Genomic DNA, 24,327 nt, shown 5'->3' with positions numbered 1-24,327 from the left:
GCCGTCCACACATGGAGACACAGGTTGGTGAAGGTGTCACATCATGTCATCATGTTGTTGCTGACTTGAAACGATTCATCACTTATCAGATAACAGCAGATTCATTTTCCGTGAGTTGACTAATTGATTAGTAGACGATCAGCTCTGATCAACAGGAAGAGTGTGTTTACGTCTCTGGTGGCGTTCTCCACAGCACTGTCCATGGCCGCCTGCAGTCTGTTGATGACGTCGTCTTTCTGCCGACACATCTCCATCAGCTCTGAACACTTGTGTCTCTGCCGCTCCAGACTCTGGACAACAACAACACAGTGTCAGGTGAGGCCACGCCCACACAACAACTGTCCAATCAGAGCGCAGTCTGGACGTCAAAACGAGGAGAAGAAGACAGTGACGACACAGCAGACACCACAGAAGAAGACAGTGACTCTACCTCCTTGGCTTCCTGCAGTTGGTCATGCGACTGCTGCTTTTCCAAGCGCAGCGCCTCCAGCTCTGCAGGTGGACAACAACACAGGTGGGTCAAAGGTCAAAGTTACATGAGCTGTGAGCTGTGTGTGTGTGTGTGTGTGTGTGTGTACCTGCAGTGTGTGTGTGTTCAGTCAGACAGCGGTGAACACTCTGAGCGTCCTCTCTGATCTTCTCCAGGTCTTCGGTCATTGATCCGATGATTCCCTCCAACAGAGTCACCTGCTCCTCCTGACAACCAATCATCAGTTAGTTCATCAGTCTGTCGGCAGTCATTCCCTGGTTACCGTGGTTACCACTGTCACCTCACTGTGTCTGAAAGGTTTCTCAGTGTGGAGACTCTACACTGTCACTGTGTGTCAGACTGTGACTGACAGGTGAGCTGTCCAGGTGCTTCCCTCCTCTCACCTGACTGACAGGTGACCTCACTCTGAGCGTTTACTCACCTTGCTGCTGTCGACGTTCACAGCTGACAGGTCGACCGTCTTGCTGACGAGGTTCTTAAGGATCTCGACTCTTTTCTCAGCTCGTTCCTCCAGGATCTCCCTCTCCTTCTCAAGACGATCACTGACACACACACACACACACACACACACACACAGACACACACACACACACATCCAATTAATCTGCCAATTATTTTCCAATGACCAATCAATTGTTTTGTCTATAAAGTGTTAGACTAACTGTCCGTCAGTTTCAAAGAGCTGAATCTTCACGTCTTGTTTCGTTTGAAAGAAGCTTGAAACGTTTTTCACTTAAAATGAATTAATAATCAAAATAAATGTCAAATTATTTTCTGTTAATTAACTAATAAATCCATCAACTCATCATTTGAGATCTGATTTGCAGTTAAATAAATCTCAGTTTCATCTCATTATAAAGTGAAGGAGCAGTGACCTGTTGAGCACATGTTCTGGTCACATGATCATGGCGCCTGTTACCTGTAGTCTTTCTCCATCTTATTAAAAAGCTCCATGAACTCAGCGCTGACTTCTTCTCTGATCTGAGCCTCCAGAACTAAACGCAGCGCCGCCTCTCTGTCCGACTGCTGACACACACACACACACACACACACACACACACACACACACACACACACACACACACAAGTCAATAACCTAAAATTTTAAATCACCTTCAGTCTGTTAACATGAAGTCGACACAGACCTTCTCCTCTTCCTCCATGGTCTGGTCTTCTTCACCTCCTGCCTCCAGCACAGTTCCCTCCATCACACTCTCCTCCTCCTCCTCTTCTTCCTCCTCCCACCCTTCACCATCCTCATCCTCCAACACGTCCTCCAGGGTCGTCTCCCAGGCAACCAGCGAGCTCTTCCTGCCCCTCCCCGACATGTTTCTGTGCTGGTCGGCGTCGTCGATCATCATCGACAGCTCCATGGCCGACCTGTGCGGGGCGTCGTCCAGGACGGCCGGCCTCGCGTTCAACAGCACCACCTGAAGGACGAGTCATTTTATACATTTACTTTTCTTTCATTCCTTGAAGCTTTCCATCCATTTGCATACGCAGGTGTAATGAGCTTCTAACACACGAGACCTAAACATCTCCTGGTTTCTGAACATGTGCTTGATCTGCATGTGACAACCCAACCTGAACTACATCAGCTACATCACACAGTCACACTTCTACTCATCTAGACAGCAGGCAAAGGTTTAAGTGTTACTTCTTCAGAACATGTTCAGAAGCTTCTACTGGGCCGTAACCGGGAAACTTTCCTCCATCATTTATAATGAATGTGATGCTGTTTATGAGCTCTGATTTAAATATATGAGTGTTGACAGCAGGTCTGTGTTCATGTCTCTATCAGCAGCTTTTTAATGTGAAAATTATTACAATTAAATTCAATCTGAGCAAATGGATGAAGGTGAGTTCTCTGGTGTGTTCGTGTGTGTGTTGACCTTCTGTGCGAGGGCGGAGAACTTGAGGACATTGAGCGTCTCGTCAAAGCAGGACGCGCTCTGGTTGATGTTGACCACCATGGAGACGCGGCCGGCACCACAGAAGAAGAACTGCAGGAAGTGGGTCAACTTGGACTCCCTGAAGGGAACGTGGTGCTGGAACCTGCAGAAATCATCGTGGAGTCTTACATGTTTCTCCTTATCAAACATCTCTCACACACACACACACACACACACACACACACAGTGTGATCGTACTTGGAGTGTTGATTGAGTCTCATGGCGTTGATGCACTTCCCGAGTGTGAGCAAAGAGCTGTTAATGTTTCCCGCCTCCTTCAGTCTCTCTCCGGTGTTGTGAGTCCGAGAACAGCGCTCTGAGCCGGCCAGGTCGCACAGAGCCAGCCTGAACAACAACAACCACAACAACAACATCACTGCAGGAGGAAAACGTCACGTCCCTGACGGAGTTACAACTTGCTGATTTACGACTTGCAGTGAATGAAATGTGACTGTTGGTTTTACTCGCTGATGCCGAGGACTCTGGGAACTCCCACGTCGTCCACTCTGAGGATCCTGATGGAGAAGATGCTGTGGCTGCAGAGACACACACACTGATGATACTCATCTGTTTCCAAGGCTGCTATTCTCCCAGTATAAACCAGTGTTCTCCCAGTATAAACCAGTGTTCTCCCAGTATAAACCAGTGTTCTCCCAGTATAAACCAGTGTTCTCCCAGTATAAACCAGTGTTCTCCCAGTATAAATCAGTGTTCTCCCAGTATAAACCAGTGTTCTCCCAGCTCACCTCCTGCTAGACAGCTGGTTCAGTCTGGTTGAGGAAAAACTCTGGTTCTTCTTCCCAATCTTCATCACTCTGTAGGCCTCCTCAGAGCTGTTCACCTGGACCCAGCGCAAGTCTGACAACACACACACACACACACACACACAAACAAACACATCAACACACAGACACACGTCAACACACACACATACACAAACGTCAACACACAGACACACACACGTCAACACACACACACACAAGTCAACACACAGACACACAGACACACACGACAACACACACACACATGTCAACACACAGACACACACACGTCTACACACAGACACACACACACACACACACACGTCAACACACAGACACACACACACACAAACACACACACACACACACGTCAAAACACACACATACACACAGACACACACACAAACCTTTGATGAAGGAGTTTCCTTTGACGTCCTGAGACAGACGTAACATCGTCCTCTTGTGGTGTCCACTGGGAACCTGAACATCACACATCAGTCAGTATTTCCTCAGACTGGGACGAGTCCACAACATGTGAAGGAAGGAGGCTTCACCACTTTTACATTTCTCAGTTAACAGGGATTCACATCTGGACACATGGATGTCCAACTTTAAACTGTAACAAACACAGTCGGGCACAGAGGGATGTGGAATCCTCCGTATGGTCCCACAGTTTAGATCCCTCTCTAGCATGAGACATCCTTGAGACACACATGCCATCAATAACCAGACCGCACAGAGGATTAGACCACGAAGGTCCTCACAGGTATAGAAGTACGTGTGTGTGTGTCACCTGTTCCAGCAGGTCGTGGATGTTGTCGTTGTAAATCTCACAGAATGAAACCCAGACGGAGAAACGGACGTTTGAGTCGACATCCAGACAGAAACTGTCGGCCTCAGAGACACTGTTCAGACTGCTGTCAGTGCTGAGAGACGAGCCTGCACACGCACGTACACACACACGCACACATTCAGTACTGGGGGTTAAAGGATCAGATCTGACTTTGTTGTAATAAAGCGAGAAAATCAGAGTCACGACCTTCGAGAAACGTGGATTTTCCAGACGTCAGACTTCTGTCACTCTGCAGAGAGACACACGAGTCAACAGGACACCCTCACACTGTGATGATGGTTTCATCTGTGTGTGTGTGTGTGTGTGTGTGTGTGTGTGTGTGTGTGTGTGTGTGTATGTGTGTGACCTCTTTGAGCAGCCTCAGCAGGTTCTTCTTGCTGCTGCTCTCTGCTGCCTGCTGGTCTGGAGTCAGTCTGCTGAAGTCTCTGCAGCGCTGAGGCTTCAGGTCGCTCCGGCTGTACAGGCGACCTTCAATACTGTTGAAGATGACGGACAGAGACCTGGGCAGCAGACCCGAGTCATGATCCGGACCTGAGAGAGACACAGTCAGACCAGCGGGCAGGAAGCTGACACTTCAAAACATTCATCACCAACATTTTTTTCAGTTAATGATCTGGAAAAACATTTTGTGTTTTTCTCAAGTTTCTATCAAAATAAAACTCTGGAGGCAGGTTTCACTATTAACTGACATCTTATAGATTCACTAAACGATGAATCAGATCAATAACCTGACAGAAGATAGAAACGTGCATGTTGGCTATGACCACAGCCTCCATTATTGTTTTGAGGTGTTGAAAACACATAAATCTACAGATTTGAGAAACTCATCAGTCCCTCCAGGATTTCACAGGCTTTTTTTGGATTGTTGCAGCTAAAATTCCTGATTTCACAGCAGCTTTTCCTAAAAGTTGTGATGCATGTTGCCGCGTTTTCAGATGTTTTCTTTGCGATGAAACTGTAAATAAATCCAGGTGAGTGCAAGTAGTGACCCAGATTCTGCTCCTCTGCTCCGTCTGAATCAACGGTAGAGCTGATCTTAAGAATCCCCTCATCAAGTCATCAGTTTATAACGTAGAGCTTTTTATGTGTGTACGGCCACCGGCAGCTACAGCCATCTTTTAAGGTGGAATGTTTGCTTGAGTGTTACTTGATGCGTGATTGATTTTTGGAAATCAATCAATACACCTTAAATGTCGACATGACTCCGATCATTAGTTTTTATCAGCTCTCTCCATGACAGACTCAGTGACGATCGGAGCTTCAGCTTCTTCAAATGTAGATAAACATCAACGTGATCATGTGACTGAAGATATTTTATTTCTTCTGGAGGATAAAAGAAGTGGAGTGTCGTTCCTGTGGCTCCAGCTCTACACCTGTGACTCCACCACAGTGTCAATTATCAAAATAATAGTTTTAGTTTAATTTTCTGTCAATCGACTGATCAATCACTGCAGCTGTGACATAGACGTTGAGTCTCTCACCGAGGAATGTGAACGTCTTTCCAGCGTTGGTGACTCCGTATGTGAACACCAGACAGTTTCCTCCTTCCAGAACGTCTCGCACCAAACCACGAACTGAACCCTCAAACACCTTCCTCTGACTGGCATCTGGACCGAATACCTCCACACAGAAACAACATGACAATCTGTTTTAGGAAGCTTCAAACAGCTCCTTCAGCTCACTGCGTCTTTGAGGAACAGTGAGAACACACAGGAAGACAGGTGTGATGTGAGAGTTACCTGTGTGAAGCTGAACCTCTGTGCTGTCTGTGGTAGGGACTTCTCGCTCTGTCGGTTTGACTGACAGCTCCTGGGAGCCTTCAGGACCACGGTGTCCGGTGCCTCGATGGTCACACACTCCTACAGAGGAAAACACAGCAGATTCATTTTGGTTCTGCAGCGACAGATGAAAAAATTCTTCTTCCCGACACAGAAACTCTATATGTGTCAGGACTGAACAAACAGATACCTGACTACAGTTAATCATTAGCTGCAGCCCCAATGAACAGCCGTTCAGTTTAAATCATTATGAGTCCTACAGAGTGAATGTGAGTGTTACCTGTGACTCTCCGTTGCCACTCTCAACTACAGTGAACGGTCGAACCCTCAGGTAGACCTGCAGGTTCTCAGACTGAGACTGAGCACTGTCCTGCTGACAGGAGAATAACATCAGTCAAAACCTCCAGCAAAGTCAGGAACATCTTCCTGATCAGCTGCAGACAGGTAACTTACCTGAGCTGGCGCAGCATCAAAATCACCCAGCAGATCTCTCCTTATGTCGTCCACCTCCACCGGCCCGACTCTCTCCGGCTTCCCGGCTAAACAAGACTCCATCATCTCTGCAAGCTAACATACACACACGACCAGCCAGTGTCATTCAATGTTATCAACACAGTCCTTCTTCACCAAGCAGCCTATTAAAGATCAGCTGTTTCCAACCGCACTTCTAAAGGCTGACATCTTTCACCGTGTGTTTTAAAGGAGAATCTGTCTATGCCGATGTTATCACTGGACAGCGATGACGTGATAAATGTCTTTAGTCACGATGTCCCTTGTATGTGAGGAAGTGGACAAGCGCGAGAAAATGGAGAATTTTTAACGGAGTCCGGCGTGACTTCCACCCATAAAACAAATCATGTTGGAGCTCGTCAGCTGTAACAAGCCCCCGCGCAGTCAGACAGAACATAATTCAGATCATATAATAGGTACACTATAAGTCAGTAATAAGTTAACTGCAGTAAATGAGATACGAAGATCAACCTCAAACGATGGTTAATTTTGTTGTTAGCATTAGCCACAAAAAGCTAACCATCATATACATAAGTTTGTTTTGTTTTAACGGCTTTAGAGAAACAATACGTCACATCTGTGTACAGTCAGCCGACATTTTATCAAACTGTGACTCACTCTGGACGAGTTTTATTCACCAGACTCTGAATTTAAAGCAGAAAACATCGAAAAACAGTCTCTGCCGTTAGCTCCCTCTGCTCCGCGGGCTACTTTTTAAACTGGGACCAGCGGACCAATGAGCGCACATCATATATCTCGTCACGTATTCGATTAAGATCTCGCGAGATTATCTGGCTTGAACGGAAGAGACTCGAGATCATGGTGTGACGTGAAACCATAGCAAACAGAAATAAATCGTGGTAATTTACTTAAAAACATTCAACATATAATCACAAGTTAAGTTTGAAAAAAAAATCAACAAATAAAACTTTCATCTAAAATTTAAAAAGAAGTTATCTTTTATGTCTTTTTTGTGTCCAGAATTTGTCATTTCCTCCTCTCTGAAATGGGAAATATCTTGTTGTCTTTGATCACAACAGGAACAATAAAGACTAACTCTACCTGATCATTCTGATCGTACTTTCTGCCAAATTTAATTTCCATAAGTGTAAATATTCTAGCAGTAAACTGTTCTGCTTAATGAACTTAAAACTCTTTTATTTTGTAAAGTGTGAACAGAAATGTTAACTTTATTTTTACTGTCTGTTTGAATTGAATTTTACAGGTATGATTTTACCTTTATACTCTGTCTACACAGCACACACATCTCCTGTTCTGCGTTTTCCAATAAAGACTGAAAAACGACAAACAAACAAACAAAAACTGGTTTTGGAGGAAGAATGAAGGCCACAGCAGATGTGGCTGAAAGCTCAGGAAGAAATTGAGTAAGTAGTTATCAACTTAAGGTTATACACCCCATCCACCAAAACAAAACAAAAATCATACACAAATAAAAAAAAGAATTTGCTTATTAAAAGTTATATACGAGAATATTTATATATAATATTAACTGGATATAATGTGATTTATTTTATTTATTGTTCTCGGCTCCTTAAGAAATAAAAAGTACTAGACTAAAAAGTAAAAAAAAAAAATAAAAAAAATAACGTAAACAACGAGGGCTGAGAACGACGTCATCAGACGGGGACAGCGTTGGCAGCGTAGAGGCGGATGAGGATCAGGACTGAAGCGGATTTGTAGACCAGGTGGATTAGAGGCTTAGAACCGGCAGCTAGCTGCAGCTCGGACACTTTACCTGGACCAGTCTGGATCTGTCAGAACACCTGTAACTGTCCACTGAACAGTCTTCCCGCCGCTTCGTGATAAAAAAGAAGACGACATCAGGATCAACGAGACGCGTCAACACGTTTCCATGCCAACGGTGAGGCGGGGGGTGGGGATTAATTAGAGTTTATTTTAGACGGATCACAGTTACTGTACCTGTAACTATGGTGATACAGCAGGTCTTTATTAGTAGTAATCAATAATCAACCATCTGCTGTAGTAGACGTATTGACAGATCTCTTCTTTATAAATTGTGATAAATGACTTTCATTTTCGTTATTGATTAATCGATCAGATTGCTTCTGTGTTCACTGTTTGAAAACAAAGTGAGTAAAATGATTATTTTAGTCGATGAAAGCTTTGTTATTTACAGTCCCTGATGTTTTAACTGATCATTTATCAGTTATAGATCAGTTATAGATCCTATGTTTTAGACTATGAGGATGTCAAATCACAACTCCTGAATTTATTCCATTTATTATGAACCTGTGTGTGTGTGTGTGTGTGTGTGTGTGTGTGTGTGTGTGTGTGTGTACCTGTGTGTGTACCTATGTGTGTACCTGTGCCGTAGAGCAGGTGTCCCTGTGTGAATAAAGTTTGATAGCGCTGTCATCATGTCTGAGTCGAGCGGTGATGGAGGGAAGTGGCTGGACGCTCACTACGACCCGGTGGCGGGTCTGTACACCTTCTCGTCCTGCGTGGACCTGGCGGACCTGAGCGGGGACGGGGAGAGCCAGCTGGTGGTGGGGGACCTGGGCTCGGGCTCGTCCGGGATGAAACTGAAGGTGTACCGCGGCACGGCACTGGTGAGTGAGAGCACCCTGCTGGACCTGCCCGCTGGCCTCGTCGCCTTCTTCATGGACCTACACGAGCCGCGCATCCCCGCCGTCGCTGTGGCGTCCGGACCCTGCGTCTATGTCTACAAGAACCTGAGACCGTACTTCAAGTTCACGCTGCCTGGGCTTGAGGTCAACACACTGGAACAGGTGTGTGTTTGTGTCTGGTGTTGGGGGGAAGGTCTCAGCTGCGTCACCATAGTGATGAGGTCACAGGATGAAAATCAGACTGACTGATCATTTGGAATATGATCGTGAGGTTTGATGGTTCAGCTGCTGCTCACCTGTGCTGCTAATACACCTGTGTAATGTACCTGACATGCTGAATGCTCTGATTGGTCAGGACGTGTGGCAGCAGGCGAGGGAGGGGCAGATCGACCCTCTGACCCTGAAGGAGATGTTGGAGGGCATCAGGAAGAAGGCCGACGTCCCGCTGTCCGTCCGCTCGCTCAGGTTCCTGTCTCTGGAGACCGGCGACATGGACGAGTTCGTCCAGCTGCACAAACAGCAGCCAATCAGACGGCAGGTAAGCTGACATCACGCGTCATATGAGTCAGTCTGTCTGATGTTGCCTTGTGTTGACATCACCATGACTGCGATGACAGTGAGTCACTCAGCAGGACTGAGTTGATCTCTGACCTCAAGGAGGCGATTTACACCCAGTTAAAGCTCAGAGCGTTTCCATGACGACAGCAGTAAACAAACACTTAATGTATATTGTTGTATATTGTGATATTGTCGTACATGTCATGATGTGATTTTAAGGCGGTATCACCTGGTTTACCTGACTCTCACTGCGTCCTCTCTGTCAGACAGTCATCACCTGCATCGGGACGCTGAAGAAGAGCACGGCCGACGAGGACGGCGTCAGCTGTTTGGTGATCGGGACAGAGAACAACGACGTCTACGTTCTCGACCCAGAAGCTTTCATCATCCTCTCCAAGGTAAACTCCCATCAGACACCACGCCGGGACAGGCGGGACCACCTGGACCACCTGGACCACCGGTCTCTGGGCTGAACTGGTCCTACACACAGAACAGAAACACAGGAGCTGATCATCAACACAACTTTAGTCACTATATTTATGCTGATCACACTCACATCTTCATCTCTCACATGTTCACACACTTCCTGGAAAAACCTGGAAGAATTAGATTTTATTTCAAAATGACCCAAAATATCCTGGAAACTCAGAAAAGGCCCTGGACAGGTTTGAGTGTGTAACAGTCCTGATCAGTGCTGATGGTTCATTTTATCCGTCTGCTGAAGATGTCGCTGCCGGCCGCTCCCACCATGATGGATGTGACGGGTCAGTTCGATGTGGAGTTTCGCATCACGGTGGCGTGTCGCAACGGAAACATCTACATCCTGCGCAGGTGAGACACACACCTGACTGGGAGAGGAGCTCCTGTTCCTGTAATCAGTTGAATGTGGAGTTGAAATGTGAAACGACGATGTGAGCTGACAGATGTTTGTGTCTCTGCTCCTCAGGGAGTCGGACAAACCCAAGTACTGCATCGAGCTGACGTCTCACCCGGTCGGTCTGGTGAGGGTCGGGAAGAACGTGGTGGTCGGCTGCACTGACGAGAGTCTGCAGGGCTTCACACAGAAGGTAAAGGTGTCTGTGTCCTCTACCACCAGAGACAGTCTGAGTTCACTCAGGTGGGACAGATGCCAGTTTAAAGTCTCGACACATCAGCTTCAGTCAGGACCAGAGCGTCTCCTAAGTCTTAAATAACAGCTAAAACGTGTTTTCTGAGCTCACACTGACCTTGACCTTTGACCCCCAAAGTCTAATCAGTTCGTCCTTGAGTCCAAGTGAAGGTTTGTGCCAAGAAGTTTGTGAAGAAATTCCCTCAAGGTGTTATGGAGACATCGTTTCCACGAGAAGACGGACGGACGGACCAACAACCTAAAAACAAAATGGCTGCCGCTCTGACTGACGCTGATAATAAATATGAAACCAGATGTAAATGTGTTTACAACAAACTGTGTCTGTGACATCATTCTGGAGAAATCAGAGTGAATAAACTAAAAGTCTGTGGTTGTGTCTTCAGGGGAAGAAGCTGTGGAGGACCGTCCTCCCTGCTCCCATCACCACCATGGCTGCCATGGACCTCCCCACCCGGGGCTTCCAGGCGGTTCTGGTGGGCCTGGCTAACTGTGAGGTCCAGCTGTACCGGGACAAGAACCTGCTGAGCACCATCAAGACGCCCGACACGGTCAGCAGCGTCTGCTTCGGACGGTACGGGCGTGAGGACGGGACACTTGTCATGACCACCAAGGGAGGCGGCCTGATGGTGAAAATCCTGAAGAGAACAGCGGCGTTCGAGGACAGGGACAGCGCCCCCGGGCCGCCGCTGGCCCAAAGCATCCGCCTCAACGTGCCCAAGAAGACCAAGCTGTACGTGGACCAGACACTGCGGGAGCGGGAGAACGGCCTCGCCATGCACCGCGCCTTCCAGATGGACCTGAGCCGCCTCAGACTGGCCGCTGCCAAAGCCTACGTCAAGGCCCTGGAGTCCAGCCTGACGCCGATGTCATCCAGCCTCAGCGAGCCGCTCAAGATGAACGCCGTGGTACAGGGTCTGGGTCCGTCCTTCAAACTGACCCTGAACGTCCAGAACACTGCGGCGTGTCGGCCCGTCATGAGCCTGGCCATCAGCTTTCTGTACGACGAGAGCCTGTACCGGATGAGGAACCCCTACATGAGGATCCCGCTGCTGGTGCCCGGACTCATCTACCCCGTCGAGACCTTCGTGGAGTGCACCAGCGACAAGGGCATCTCTGACATCATCAAGGTGTTCGTCCTGCACGAGGGGAGGAGTTCCCCCCTGTTGACCGCCCACATCAACATGCCGGTCAGTGAGGGGCTGACACTCAACTGACCACATGATGCTTCAACATTTATAACAAACAGGGTCTGTGTATTAAGCTACTTGTGCTTAAACAGGAAGTCCCTTGATCAAATGATGAAATTCCTCACAGACAAAAAAGGATTGTAAAGGTTTCATCTGTAGATTTATTGAACTGTGTCGGACGTCTGTAGTTTTACTGAAGCTGTTTCATATTTGTGTCTCAGTTTGTTCGTGTTGAAACAGCAGAAACACTGAGTTTGATCAGATTCATCAGCATCAGGGATAAAAGTCACTGTAGGTTTTGTACAGAAATATGAACAGGACACATTTCTGTAAAAATGGTGTATTTTTTAAATGGAGTCTTGTATGTAGAAAAATAAAACAAAGCTTTAACAACACATTTCTGCATTTTACAAGAATTTCTTTGAAAGTTTCTTGGAATAAACAATACATTTTGTTGTTTCCAGGAAAAGATACATTTTTTAATCAGCCAATGACAACAGCTTCATGTGTTTCATCACCTCGTGTTGGGAAACAACAGACAGTCAGTCAGTTTACAGGCTGTTGACCTGCTGCCGTCAAACAGAGTGTGGACTCTTCAGTGTTTTGAAACTTCAGCCTATAAAACCAGTGGAGTCTGAATGAAGCGTCCAGATCCTGATCAGGACCAGACGTTAAGATCTGAAGATGGTTGATGAAGATGAAGATCTAATTTTGGAAATATATTATCTAATTTTTTTTAACAATGGAAGTCAATGCAGAGGATGTTCAAATCCTTGAAAACTTTCTCCTCTTTGAAACTCAAATGCTTTGCCATACTTTTAGCTAGAAACTTCATTAGAACTTTGATCCCAAGACTTTCAGCCATTTAACTTGAATTAAACTTTTTGATATCTTGTACAGTTTTTGATTTATCAGCGTTTGAGTTTAATTTTCTTCTGACAGGAGGAGGTAAGATTAGATGGCATCACAGCTAGAGCGGGAGAAGGAGTTAAACTGCACAAAACAAATTATGTTTAACTCGTCCTCACGGCCACAAATTTCCCTCTTCACACATGATTTCCTCCCAGGTCGTAGAATCTGTCTTCTTTCATACAATGTCGCTACCAAAGCACAGAGACATCAGAGTGAACAGGAATCCCATCAACTGCCCCGTTCACTCCGATGTCAGAGCAGACAATCAGGAGGAAAACAGGAAGCAGAGTTGTTTTTAAATCACTGCACAAATATTTTATATCACTGCGTTAAGCAGAGTATCCTCTCTCAGAAAATATACACCTTTATATGATTACAGTTACGATATTTAACTAGTACGTCTGTGTTCGAGAGGTATATTTCAACTGAATCCCTGTCTCACTCAGTAGAATAAGTAAGCAGTTAAAATCACCATGGCAACCTCTGAGGGAAGCAGCGCTGCCACCTTTTCATTTTAACTGAGGAAAGTCAAACTTTCAGGAAAACAGGAGGCAGGACATTTTTAACATCGCAGTACATACTATAGTTTTGATACTGAAAAGATGATTTCTTGTACAAATCAGACCAACGAGTTAACGCTTCAGTCTGGCTGGTTTATTTGTGCACAAAGGACAGATCTGGTGCTGGCTACACCAAGTCTCTCTCTGAATGACAGAACCTGAGCTGCTTATATCCTAACTTGATCAGGGCCTGGTAATTATCATCTGTTTAACCTCAAAACCTTTCTCTCAATGTTTCACCTTTATTGTTTACATCCTCCTGGAAGTACCCGCATCACTAAATCTCTGCCAGGATGTAGATAATCTTCTAAACACCAATATAACCATAAAGCCCTCGAGGTGTAACAGACTCCGTGATCTCCTGCTCCCCCAAAGGTCAGCAGCCGACCTAAAGGTCACATTCTGGACATCCTTAAACCAAAGTTACCGACATGCAACACAAATACAACCTTACAGATACTTTATATCACTGCGTTCAGCGAAGTCTGCTGTCTCAGGAAACACTATCTGATAGGATTTGATGGTCTTTGACTGGAGAGGTGTCTCTCAGCTGAATCCATGTCTCACTCAGAGGAGTGTAGGTGGACAAACATCAGTTAATCAGACGAATTCTGTGATGTCCGTGGTGTCAAATATTTAACTGACATTTGGCAATTTTTCTTCAGTTAGTCATTGTGACTCGACACAGACAGAGTTAGTTGCAGCTCTATTTGAAATGTTAGTTGCTGGGATTTACCAGTGAAGCTCAGCACAGTTCAGCTGCAGCTTGGGCACAAGCAGCAATTTCTCCACAAGTTGCATTGTGTTGTTTCATAAAATGTTTCTTGGGATAAAAAAAACATTCTGATGTTTCCAGTTAATTTTACTTAAATGAGAAAATCATTTGAGAAAATCATTTATATTAAGAAACTTTCCTCCCCAGAAATGTGGATTTTTTTCAACTTATTTAGTAAATTCTGTATAAAAATGAAAGGTTATGAAATGTAGAGGCTCCTGTTGACGCAGGTTTTTAAGATCATGAAACACCTGTTGATAATTACCATTTGCATTTTGTCTAAATATTTGCATTAGTAAGAACATGGACGTACTTTCTGTTTCATTCTGAGTTCGTCCTCCGAGCTCAGGCTCAGAAAATAAAGTTGTAAATAAATAAATCAAAATAAGAAGGTAATAATATAAAAGATTTTCCACGTCGACTGAACCTGAAGTCAGAGGTCAGGTAACAGATGAGGACAGGTAAACAGCTGCTGTTTGAATCCAGAGTCCACAGAGTTCCAGTGTTGGTCAACACAGTACACACAGTTTACACAACAACACACAACGCAGAGAGAGACAAGACACATCATCCTGAAGCTGTATCAGCTTCATGTGTTTCATCACCTCGTGTTGGGAAACAACAGACAGTCAGTCAGTTTACAGGCTGTTGACCTGCTGCCGTCAAACAGAGTGTGGACTCTTCAGTGTTTTGAAACTTCAGCCTATAAAACCAGTGGAGTCTGAATGAAGCGTCCAGATCCTGATCAGGACCAGACGTTAAGATCTGAGGATGAAGATGAGACGTGTCGTCGTTCTGTTGGGTGAGAAACTCAATCAGCTGCTGCTCGTTTACATTTCTGATGATGTTTGTTAATTATCTCTGATCTCGCTGTATGAACACCTGCGTCGTTGTTTGAATATTTGTCATTTCCTCTACTAAACATCTGATTAATCGTTAAAGTTTGAGGAAACTAACGTCCTGTTTGATGATGGTTCAGTTAAAGTTCAAACGTTCAGGCTGAAATTTGAGGAATTCATTCATGTGATAAAGAAAAGAGTTTGTCACCAGGAGACTTTTTTTTTCATTAATGAATGTATTACAATTACCTCTCTTCTCTGGGTGTGTGTGTGTGTGTGTGTGTGTGTGTGTGTCCAGCTGTGTTGTGTGTGTGTGATGGTGTCAGGTTTGGTCAGCTCTGCAGAGGAAACCCGACCAACAGAAGGAGGACGTCAGACAGCCAGGGACAGGGTCACTACGGAGCCGGACGGTAACACAACTGCACAATGACACAAGTGTTCAGGTGCATCATGGGAAACGTAGGCTTCGTGTTTTTGAACTTTGGCACATTTTAGACAATATAAGTGAACCTCCCCTTCTGCAGCAGAGATTTGGACCATTATGTTTTTTATAAAAGGACTGAGGACTAAATTAAAACAGAACATGTGAATCCAACATATCGACTCCTACATCACTGAATATTAAAGATAATTTACCACAACTCCAGACATGTTTTAAAATGTTTTAAATCCTCTACTGTGATTCATTTAGTTTAACGTCGCCTTTTACTTCCTGGTTGAGAAACCTGGATCAGGCCTTGAGCCCCGCCCACCACCTGCTGGCTCCAGGTGGACAGGTGAGAGAGCAGAGAGCATCAAAATGGTGAGAGGAGGAAACATCAGAGACTCAGTCACATGTTTGAGCCTCAGTCAGACCCAGACTCAGAGGAGGAGTCTGAGACCAGAACCAGAGTCTAGCAGACGGGTCAGAACCGTTAGCATAGCTAGGATCTTATCAGAACGATTAGCGCAGTTAGCATCTCTTCACAATGGTAAGGGTAGTTAGTAAGAGAGTCTTCAACATCTCAGTGAGTGAAGCAGCTGTCAACAGCTGGATGTCTCTGTGTCTCAGAGACGGCAGGCTACATAAAGGTCTGGACATCAGGTGTGAGGACGGATCAGACGTCCTCGCTCCGTTTGACGTGACTCTACACGGAGGACTCCTCGTCTACAATAACCCCAGCAAGGCCGCCATCGACAGCGGCATCAACCTGAGAGGACAGGGTCGGTCCAGCTCGGTCTCTCTACAAAATACTGATCACGTTAATTAGGTTATTGACCAGATTATTGATGGTGCTGGTCTTCGTGTCCTGCAGGTCTGTGTTTCAAGCTGTTCTACGTGAGGCCGGACCGGACCTCTGGATCAGTGAGGAAGGGAGAAAGGATCGGAACCATGCTGCCCATGCAGACCGTTTACCCAGGGATCACATCACATGTCCACGTCCAGATGTGTGACAAGAGTGACCCCACACCCTACTTCTGATCCTGATCCACTGAGGACCTGATCCACTGAGGACCTGATCCACTGAGGACCTGATCCACTGAGGACCTGATGGACTCATGGATGACTTCACTTCTCTGTGTTGACACTAAACCTTTCCTGTCGTGTTTCCTGTTGATCAGAACTGATCAACTTTATCAAATCAAATATTAAATGAGTTCTGTGAAATGATCAAATAAAGCTTTTACAGTCTGAAAATCTTGAGTTTGACACGGGACCAGAGTCTTTTCACGTCCCGTCACTTCTCCTCTGTTGTTTCATTACTTTTATATTAGGAACCAAAAAATATTTTTCTCCAGTTTATTTTCTTTATGATTTTTTTCCATTTCTGTCTCGCTAAAACAAAACCTCCATGTTTTTTTACCCTGTAAACAACCTGCTGTTGTGCACACACATTTTTTCTTTGATATGAACATTGATGTAACATTGTCTTCAAAAAGCATCAGCATTAACAAATACAAAGCAGAAGCATGAGAACAATAACAACAACAGGAACCATGAGAACAAACACAGAAATCCTAAAAACATGTCAGATAAAAAAAAATGTCTTTGGTAAAATGAAATGAAAAGAGAAGAAATATAAAAAACAACAACGATGACATCACAGACGTCTGCTGTGTTCGGGTCTAAACTCAAGCTTCATGTCAGTAAAAACTTCAACAGGAAATAATCTGAAAACAACAGAAACATCATCACCTGTGTTCATGGAGATTAATAATCTGCAGGTTTTTATTAAAGAATATCTTCACTATCATGAACACTATTATGAGCCTGTTAAATACCTGTTTTATTTCCCAACATGAAAGTTTAATTGTTATTTTACCTTTTCTTTTTCCTAAATGTAGTCCAGTTTCAAAATACTGGAATCAGCTGATAACGTCTGAAGATTTTAATATTTTAATATTTGTGCATCTGAGACTGATCTCAGTCCTGATTGTCAGTCACTCACAGTGAGACTGTAAAACCTGAGAACCATCCACACAGACTGATCTGAGAAGAGTTGAATGGTTTAAAGGAACCCTCAGAGCTTCTGAGTCCTGGGTTTCGTCTTCCAGGCAACAAGGACCAAATCTCCCAGAATCCTCTGAGAGCCTTGGAGGGCGGGTTCTGAGCTGGTGTCTAATCCCGAACCAGTTGTTCATGTGTCTGCAGCCACAGAACTGGAGAACTGGTTTGAAACCGGTCTAGAACCAAGACCCGCCTTCGTCTGGGGGCGGGGTTATCGTTTGTGAACGCCACAATCAACATCAAACATCTGGAAGCTGACGTGGACTCACAAAGCCAGGAGCCAGGAGAGTCAGCCGTCGCTGTTGTCGTGTTTGGTGCTAGTGTTGCTGGGAAAGCCGATACGTAGAAGACATAAACACTGACTTAATGACGTGGGTTGATGGTGGCACTGTAACCATGGAAACGGGCTCTGAGAAGGTTCTAGGACCAGCTCAGAGAGGACAGACTTTGATCGACTAACAGTCTGACAGTTTGTTTGTGTTTGTGCGTTTTAAATAAAGTTTGATTCGACTAAAATCAAACCTTCTCGTAAACATCGACTTCGTTCAGAACCACCATTCAAATTTCAAAAACGTAAACTTCACTTGGATCCAGATTTGTCGTCAGGCCCGTCAGGTGACGGGTGAGGTAGCGTCTGTTACCAAGGTAACTGTACAGCTGTTGAGCTCGGCCTCGGGGGCCACTGAAAGAGGGGGAGGGGTTTGCGGCCGCAGCGAGACAGTGGCGAGGAAGAGGACGATGCTGCTGACCATCATGCCGCCGCCACTGATGAAGAAGGCGACGTCGTACGACTGAGAGACGTCGTAGAAACAACCTGAAGAGGACGACAGGATGTTTATAATTATAATTACTATTATTATAATTACTTTGTTATTAGTACTTTTCAAAAGCAGGTTGCTAAGTGCCAAGAAGAAGCAGGTAGAAATAGAATAACACAATAAAATAAGATTAAAGATACGGCAACGGCAAGTGAGGTTCAAACTTCTAACACAGACAGTAATTCTACAATCATGCAGTTTGAGCACTCAGACTCATCAGGGGTTAACGAGTCAGAGATAAAGTCAGAGGCCAAACCAATCGGAGACCTGCAGTTCCTCTAACGGCCACTAGAGTCTGGCTCCAACAGTGAGTCAGTCCCCATAGACTCCCATGTTAAAATGTCCAACTTTACAGCAGAAATAAACACGTTTACAGCCTGGTACAAAAACAATGTGATGATAATCTGAAAACAAAACTCTTATGAGATCATGCAGCCATGATTCCTGTTTGTTGTCTTGTCATATGATGATGATGATGATGATGATGATGATGATGCAGTTTCAGGTGCACAGATTATGTAAATGATGTGGTGAAGGAACAGTTCATCAGGCTGAGATGAGAAATCTGCAGCAGGTTTTAAACCAGGTTCACCACAGACTGAAACTCTTACCTACGACAGGAGGACCCAGTGTGATCCCGACGCCTCCGAAGAACATGAGGATCCCATGAGCCTCGGCGAGCTTCTCCACGCCGACCACCTGACTGGTGACGTACGGAGTCAGAGTCCAGTTCCCGCTCAGAAAACCCAAGACCACCGACAGCACCTGGAGGTCCCGGTAGGAACTGCAGTAGAACGAGAACAGGGTTGAGATAGTTTCTGTGTGTTCTAGATCTCCATCAGAGCAAATCAGTACCCATAATGCTTTGAGGGACGTAAACAGGAAGTATGATGTTGCTGTAAAGTTAGTAAGTTGGCTCACCTGTCAGACCAGATCATAACTTACATCAAACATTCCAAACTTTGACTTTGTCTTCTGACTCTAACCAGTAACAGTTTCTTTAGAGTGGACAGCTGGGGGCTCCCTACATGTCTCTTTCTGCTTTAAGAAATGGACGCTGCGGTTCATGGTCAAACCCGTACCCACTAGACCACCTGGACGCCCCATTTTACCTGTCCAACCTGTCCTCAGTGGTCTCACCTGGTGAAGGGGATGAGCAGCACGGCCAGCCCGCTCACTCCCACCGTCAGAGCATACAGGTGGACGCTGTCGACCCGCGGCATGTCGGCCATGACGCCCAGACCCAGTCTCCCCACGCCGCCCCCGATGGAGCAGAGGGAGACCAGGGAGATGGAGGCGACGCCCTCCGTCAGCCCGGAGCTCCGAGCCAGGTCCTCCAGGAAGAGCTGGGGGGGGGTGGTACCTGCTGGAGGAGGTACAGGTGAGCAGGACTGAGACATGCTTTGCTAACAACAGAAGAAGAAGAAGAGACTGACCGAGGCTGAAGAAGAAGAGACAGATGCAAAGCGTCATGAGGACCTTGTCCTGAAGGAGAGACAACATGGAGGACAAACACCTGAGGAGAGAAAAGACAAAAGTCATGTGAACTGAGGGTGGAGGGACAGAGTCCGTCCACTGTCCCCTGATGACTGAGAACTGTTCATCGTTACACCTTGTTGTAATTGATCGTTTTGGATCAAGTTTCAGTTTTTATCCCAGACGCTTCAGTTTAGTCACGGGCGTTCGGATACCTCTGTGAGGATTTTTATAAGTTGTATTGATTATTTAAGCAGATGGAGATGGAGTTTGACACACAGAGACGTTCGATGAGGGGACGTACTGTTCACGCCCTGTAGACCATCAGGACGCCCTTCAGTCTTTGGAAGTTTAAAACCACAGGATGAATAAATAACTTCTTTATAGAGAGACTGTCTTTTAACAACAGTCATGTCTGGAAGACTGATCTCAGAGCTGCTACAGACAGATGGACAAAAGTTCTGATCAGAAATCCAACCGTCTGATCATTGATCAATAAGGTGATTAATCAGCCATCGTGACCTCAAACCACAACCGATCTGACAAAAACTCAGATTCTAGATTTAGACAGGAGCGACTGATTCAGTGTTGGTCTGTACAGAGTGTCCAGCTTCAGCTTTCACACTGGTTAATGTATGTGAGGCTTTAAGGCGTATTCCTAACCTGTGCTCCATGTCATCCTCTCTCTCTCTCTCTCTCTCTCTCTCTCTCAGTCCCAGCCAGGTTCATCACTTTCTAGTGTCCCCTGGAAACACTTCTCTTGTTTATTTGCATGTGTTCTCTGAAGTTGCAGTGTGTTGACCTCTCAGGGCCACCGTAGAGATCAGGTGTAAAGACCTGAGCCGCTTCGTCAAAGAGCCAACAGACGAGTCTGCGACACACTGAGGCCGATGATAATGATCTAGACCAGCTGATCTGCTGCGTCACACTCACTGGGTATATCCTCTCGTCTTGATCTTAACCGTCTTGATGAAAGATGAGCAGCTGAACAAACTCCTCCTCCTGACCGGCGGCTCCTTGGTTTCCGTGGTGATACCCTGATCTTTGTCTGAATGCTTCTGATTGGACAGCTCCGCCTCCTCCTGAAGCTGCCGCTCTAAGATGGCAGCTCTCTGTTTGAGGTAGTATCTGGGTGGGGTCAGAGGGCGCATGGGGCCGGCGCACGCCACCACATTCAGCGCCAGCGCTCCGATTACGAGCAGGCAGCCGTCCAGACCCAGCAGCTCGATGAGCTCGCTCTGCAGTGTGGCGTACAGGAAACCGCCCACACTCGTACCTGAGGACGACAGACAGGTGACTGACAGCTGAACCACTCAGCTGATTGTGTCTTTTGATGTTTTAACGTATGAATGGAGGTTTGCGTTTTGTGACAGACAGGAAGTGACGTGGTCACATGACAGACCTACCTGAGCTCACTATTCCCAGAGCCAAGCCTCTCCTCTTGTCAAAGTACAGACAGGTGATGGTGAGGGTGGCAGCGTACAACAGACCGACACCGACACCTGAGCAACACACACGCACACACAGGCATAGCCAATCAGAAGCCAGTATAAGCTAGAAAATCACAGTCAGTATCTGTGATAGGCTGAGACACCTGCCAATCAAAGCAAGCCAGCACTGATAATTATCATCGATTAATCTGCTGATTAGTTGTTGAGTTCATCATTAAAACATCAGAAAATACCCGTCACATGATTCAGTTTAATCTGTCAAATCAGAAGCTGAGAACTTATTTAAACTCAGAATGACAATTCAAAACAAGATCAACTTTAATCAGATGTCAAATATAATTTGAAATAAAAGGAATAATTATTGTCAAACTCTGCACTCAGGCTGACCTCTGACCTCAGGAGGTGGAATATAATCCAATGAGAGATTAACTACACTAACGTGTAAGAAATAAGAAATGTGTTGACTCTTTTACTGGATCAGCTGATGTATTCCTCTCTAGTGGTCTTTAGAGGAAGTGCAGCTTCTTCTAACTGAATCCCATATAAACCAGCAGTGAGTCACACACATGTTCCTTCATCACGGTGAACACACACACTCACTGTGGTTTACTTTGACTCAGTCAAACACTCACTACAGCACCAAATGTGCATTAATCCGCTGCTGAAAATAGTCCCCAACAGATGTTCTGTTCCTTCCTGTTTGTTTGAGAAAACTGAGCAGCTGTTTGAGGAAATTACTGAGACTTTTTAAAAGAAACTCTCGATGGTAACAAAAACATGGAATAACACCGGACTGAACCTTTAATCTACTAAAGAGGATTGGGGCCAATTTAGGGAAATTAATTATATTGAACATTTATCGAACATTTTAAATGTTTCTATCGAGGAAAATATTATCGCGATAATTATTGCTATCGTTTTATTACCCAGCCCTAGCTATCTAACTATTCTAAGTTTTTATAGTAAATTAAATTCTCCCGGTTCAACATAAACCTGATCATACAGATGCATTTTGGAGAATGCCCAGGACTTCCTGAGTGTCTAAACTATAAATGAGGGGTGGAGCCACAGCAGGTGAAGCAGCCTCAGTCTTACCGACCACGACGCCATAGGAGAAGATGAGGAAGGGGACGTTGGGAGCAAAGGAACTGAGCATCAACCCTCCTGCCACCATCACACCACTGAAGACAGTGACAGGCCTAGCACCGAAATTCACCACACACACACTGCAGACAGGACCTGGGGGGGGGGGGGGGGGGGGGGGGCAGAAAGGAAAAGAAACATGAAGCTGAACACGTTTGTCAGACAGAAACAGTCTGTCCCTGAAGTGTCGTCACACTCTCTGGTTCCTCACCCACTATAAGTCCGACTCCGCCCACCAGCGAGCCCACCCAGGCCGTCACAGCCTTCCCCTCCCCAAAGGCAAGCAGCCACTCCGGGTAGAGGACGCCCACCGACTGAGGAGAGCCGTACCCCAGCAGCAGAGCCAGGAAGCCAGACGCCACTATCGCCCAGCCCCTACCCCCGTCCAGGGCCAGGGGCCGGGCGAGCGGAGGGCCGGGGGCCGGGGGGGACATGGTGTGATGATGGGTGACCTGCAGGGAAGGTCTGCTGTGAGGGAGAGAGGAAGGATGGAGTAAGTTCAGGTCTGTGTGTTTTTCATAAAGAATCGGAGACTCTAAATGAGAAGTCTTGAATTTACTGTGAATTTTAAAAAATGCATGAAATTGTCAAAGATCTAATTTAAAACAAAATTATGAGATTAAAGATTCAGTTTATGAAAATCACGTCTCATCACCTTTAATCTGTTTCTTCTGCTCTTGGTGGAAACATTTCCATTAAACTGATATACACTCAGTCTCCACACACACACACACACACACGCACACGCACACACACGCACACACGCCGGTTTTCTTTGTCTCCACAGCAGTCTGGATCTGATGCTGTTTTACGACGTTTATTGACGTTTAACAGCTCATTTAAACCGCCACTACACCGCGTTACTTGTTTTCAAACTGTAACCGTCGGACATGTCTTCCTCTCTGTGATGTTCGTCCGTCTCTGTCTGTCTGTCCTCTCTCTGTCACACTCACAGTAGAAAGTAGTTGAAACACATTATAAACTAACTTTCCCGGGCTCCTGCTGCGGCTCGCTGTCGGTGCGCTGCGCTCCGTCTTCCCGCCGCTGCTGCCGCCGACCAGCCGTCTCAAACTCGTGTTTTTCACGGTGTTTTCACGGCAGGACCGTCTCCAGCTCCGCCATCCTCCCGCTGCGTGACTGAGTGAACCGCTGCAGGAAGCAGCAGCGGCCTTTGTGGCTCACAAACCGGTTAGAAGCTGTTCCTGCTGGACCCGCTGCTTCGCTTCGTGTCGCTCCGGATGTTCGGGGCTAGTCGCGCTGTTCGTGGACGCTTGTCGTCCTGTCGCCATGACGACCAACGTGAAGGGCCCTGAGGCATAATTCTGCTTTAGGACCCCTGTTGCCCTTCACCTGTCAGGTGGGTGATTCAGAGTCTACATCACAGCTGCAGAATCAGACAGGTGTTCTGAGGAGATCCAGGTGACTGACGTCAGGTTAGTCTATTTCTGACATCTACCTACAGAGAGTTTGCCAGAGCTGAAGAGTCTGTTGTCTGTGAACTGTAAACAGATGTGGAGGCTCAGACAGACAACTGCATGTTGTGTTCTGGACTTTTATTGTGTCCTCGCAACACAGTACAAAATACTGAAGGTTCCCACCGATGTATTTCATCTAGGAAATTATTATTATTATTAAAGCAGCTCCCTGTCCGGTGCTTAATTTAACCTCCAGATATGTTTACAATGTACCTGCTGATATTATTGTGTAACACACAGGAATGTGAGTTGCCTCTTTTTTGTTTTGTTATATCATTTTGTTTTGTATTGATGATTTAGATTTCTTTATAAATATAAAGTATATTTTCATGTATGTTCATGTTTATATTTTAATAATAATTCATAAAATTGCTTCTAGTGGGTGAGTAAATAACTTTTATGGGAATACTGTAATTGTGACCATACAATATACCTGCATCAGTAAACTAGCCTCACCTGCCTCGGTAGCTAGCTGCTCCTGCCTCTGTAAGCTAGTTGCCCCTGCCTCTGTAAACTAGCCTCCCCTGCCTCGGTAGCTAGCTGCTCCTGCCTCTGTAAACTAG

General features: G+C 45.8%; 4 protein-coding genes across 6 annotated transcripts in view; 2 read left to right on the top strand and 2 right to left on the bottom strand.

Annotated features, from left to right (window-relative positions):
* The window catches only part of kif20bb (kinesin family member 20Bb), a 12,803-nt gene extending 5,737 nt beyond the window's left edge, over positions 1–7,066 (bottom strand). Inside the window, 19 exon segments of the mRNA XM_087174030.1 lie at positions 66–290; positions 431–498; positions 585–696; positions 912–1,032; positions 1,410–1,513; positions 1,636–1,920; positions 2,383–2,545; positions 2,641–2,787; positions 2,907–2,978; positions 3,189–3,300; positions 3,611–3,683; positions 3,997–4,142; positions 4,243–4,285; positions 4,403–4,587; positions 5,538–5,676; positions 5,796–5,915; positions 6,115–6,204; positions 6,288–6,401; positions 6,963–7,066. Coding sequence (XP_087030156.1) covers positions 66–290; positions 431–498; positions 585–696; positions 912–1,032; positions 1,410–1,513; positions 1,636–1,920; positions 2,383–2,545; positions 2,641–2,787; positions 2,907–2,978; positions 3,189–3,300; positions 3,611–3,683; positions 3,997–4,142; positions 4,243–4,285; positions 4,403–4,587; positions 5,538–5,676; positions 5,796–5,915; positions 6,115–6,204; positions 6,288–6,392 — 2,310 coding nt within the window. The 5' untranslated portion in view covers positions 6,393–6,401; positions 6,963–7,066.
* Positions 7,067–7,978: 912 nt separating this feature from the next.
* Positions 7,979–12,224, top strand: bbs1 (Bardet-Biedl syndrome 1). Of its 2 annotated transcripts, none has more exons than XM_023406366.2 (7): positions 7,979–8,226; positions 8,706–9,115; positions 9,309–9,491; positions 9,778–9,909; positions 10,236–10,342; positions 10,458–10,578; positions 11,024–12,224. In XM_023406366.2, the coding sequence occupies exons 2-7, from the start codon at positions 8,744–8,746 to the stop codon at positions 11,852–11,854; spliced, it is 1,746 nt and encodes a 581-aa protein (XP_023262134.1). In that variant the 5' UTR covers positions 7,979–8,226; positions 8,706–8,743; the 3' UTR covers positions 11,855–12,224. The 2 variants fall into 2 exon arrangements, with proteins under 2 accessions (XP_023262134.1, XP_023262135.1); XM_023406367.2 differs by having other exon boundaries at positions 8,701–9,115.
* A 2,492-nt stretch (positions 12,225–14,716) lies between these two features.
* Positions 14,717–16,591, top strand: LOC111655105 (leukocyte cell-derived chemotaxin-2-like). The gene is made up of 4 exons (XM_023406361.2): positions 14,717–14,876; positions 15,212–15,323; positions 15,965–16,116; positions 16,209–16,591. The coding sequence occupies exons 1-4, from the start codon at positions 14,846–14,848 to the stop codon at positions 16,373–16,375; spliced, it is 462 nt and encodes a 153-aa protein (XP_023262129.1). The 5' UTR covers positions 14,717–14,845; the 3' UTR covers positions 16,376–16,591.
* Positions 16,216–23,600, bottom strand: LOC111655104 (monocarboxylate transporter 9-like). Of its 2 annotated transcripts, none has more exons than XM_023406359.2 (9): positions 22,945–23,600; positions 22,501–22,757; positions 22,242–22,385; positions 21,102–21,197; positions 20,629–20,971; positions 19,656–19,735; positions 19,360–19,582; positions 18,831–19,003; positions 16,216–18,215 (listed from the first exon to the last, which is right to left on the bottom strand). In XM_023406359.2, exons 2-9 carry the CDS (start codon positions 22,721–22,723, stop codon positions 18,013–18,015), a joined length of 1,485 nt encoding a protein of 494 aa, XP_023262127.1. In that variant the 5' UTR covers positions 22,724–22,757; positions 22,945–23,600; the 3' UTR covers positions 16,216–18,012. The 2 variants fall into 2 exon arrangements, with proteins under 2 accessions (XP_023262127.1, XP_087030161.1); XM_087174035.1 differs by having other exon boundaries at positions 23,277–23,600.
* Positions 23,601–24,327: the final 727 nt, after the last annotated feature.

The sequence above is a fragment of the Seriola lalandi genome, unplaced genomic scaffold (assembly GCF_002814215.2).
Source record: "Seriola lalandi dorsalis isolate HSWRI2012SDOR001 ecotype SW California unplaced genomic scaffold, Sedor1 jcf7180002054305, whole genome shotgun sequence".
Lineage (NCBI taxonomy): Eukaryota > Metazoa > Chordata > Actinopteri > Carangiformes > Carangidae > Seriola > Seriola lalandi.
Note: the sequence above shows the minus strand (reverse complement) of the source record. Positions and strands in the feature narration are given on the sequence as shown.

Coding starts and splice junctions, on each gene's coding strand:
- LOC111655105 (XM_023406361.2), top strand. CDS start 14,846: ATGAAGATGAGACGTGTCGTCGTTCTGTTGG. Junction 14,877..15,211: donor ACGTGTCGTCGTTCTGTTGG/GTGAGAAACTCA, acceptor GTGTGTGTCCAG/CTGTGTTGTGTGTGTGTGAT. Junction 15,324..15,964: donor GGTCACTACGGAGCCGGACG/GTAACACAACTG, acceptor TCTGTGTCTCAG/AGACGGCAGGCTACATAAAG.
- LOC111655104 (XM_023406359.2), bottom strand. CDS start 22,723: ATGTCCCCCCCGGCCCCCGGCCCTCCGCTCGCCCGGCCCCTGGCCCTG. Junction 19,736..20,628: donor AAGACGAGAGGATATACCCA/GTGAGTGTGACG, acceptor TTCTCTCCTCAG/GTGTTTGTCCTCCATGTTGT. Junction 18,216..18,830: donor ACTGGGTCCTCCTGTCGTAG/GTAAGAGTTTCA, acceptor CGTCCTCTTCAG/GTTGTTTCTACGACGTCTCT.
- bbs1 (XM_023406366.2), top strand. CDS start 8,744: ATGTCTGAGTCGAGCGGTGATGGAGGGAAGTGGCTGGACGCTCACTAC. Junction 9,116..9,308: donor AGGTCAACACACTGGAACAG/GTGTGTGTTTGT, acceptor CTGATTGGTCAG/GACGTGTGGCAGCAGGCGAG. Junction 10,343..10,457: donor AACATCTACATCCTGCGCAG/GTGAGACACACA, acceptor TCTGCTCCTCAG/GGAGTCGGACAAACCCAAGT.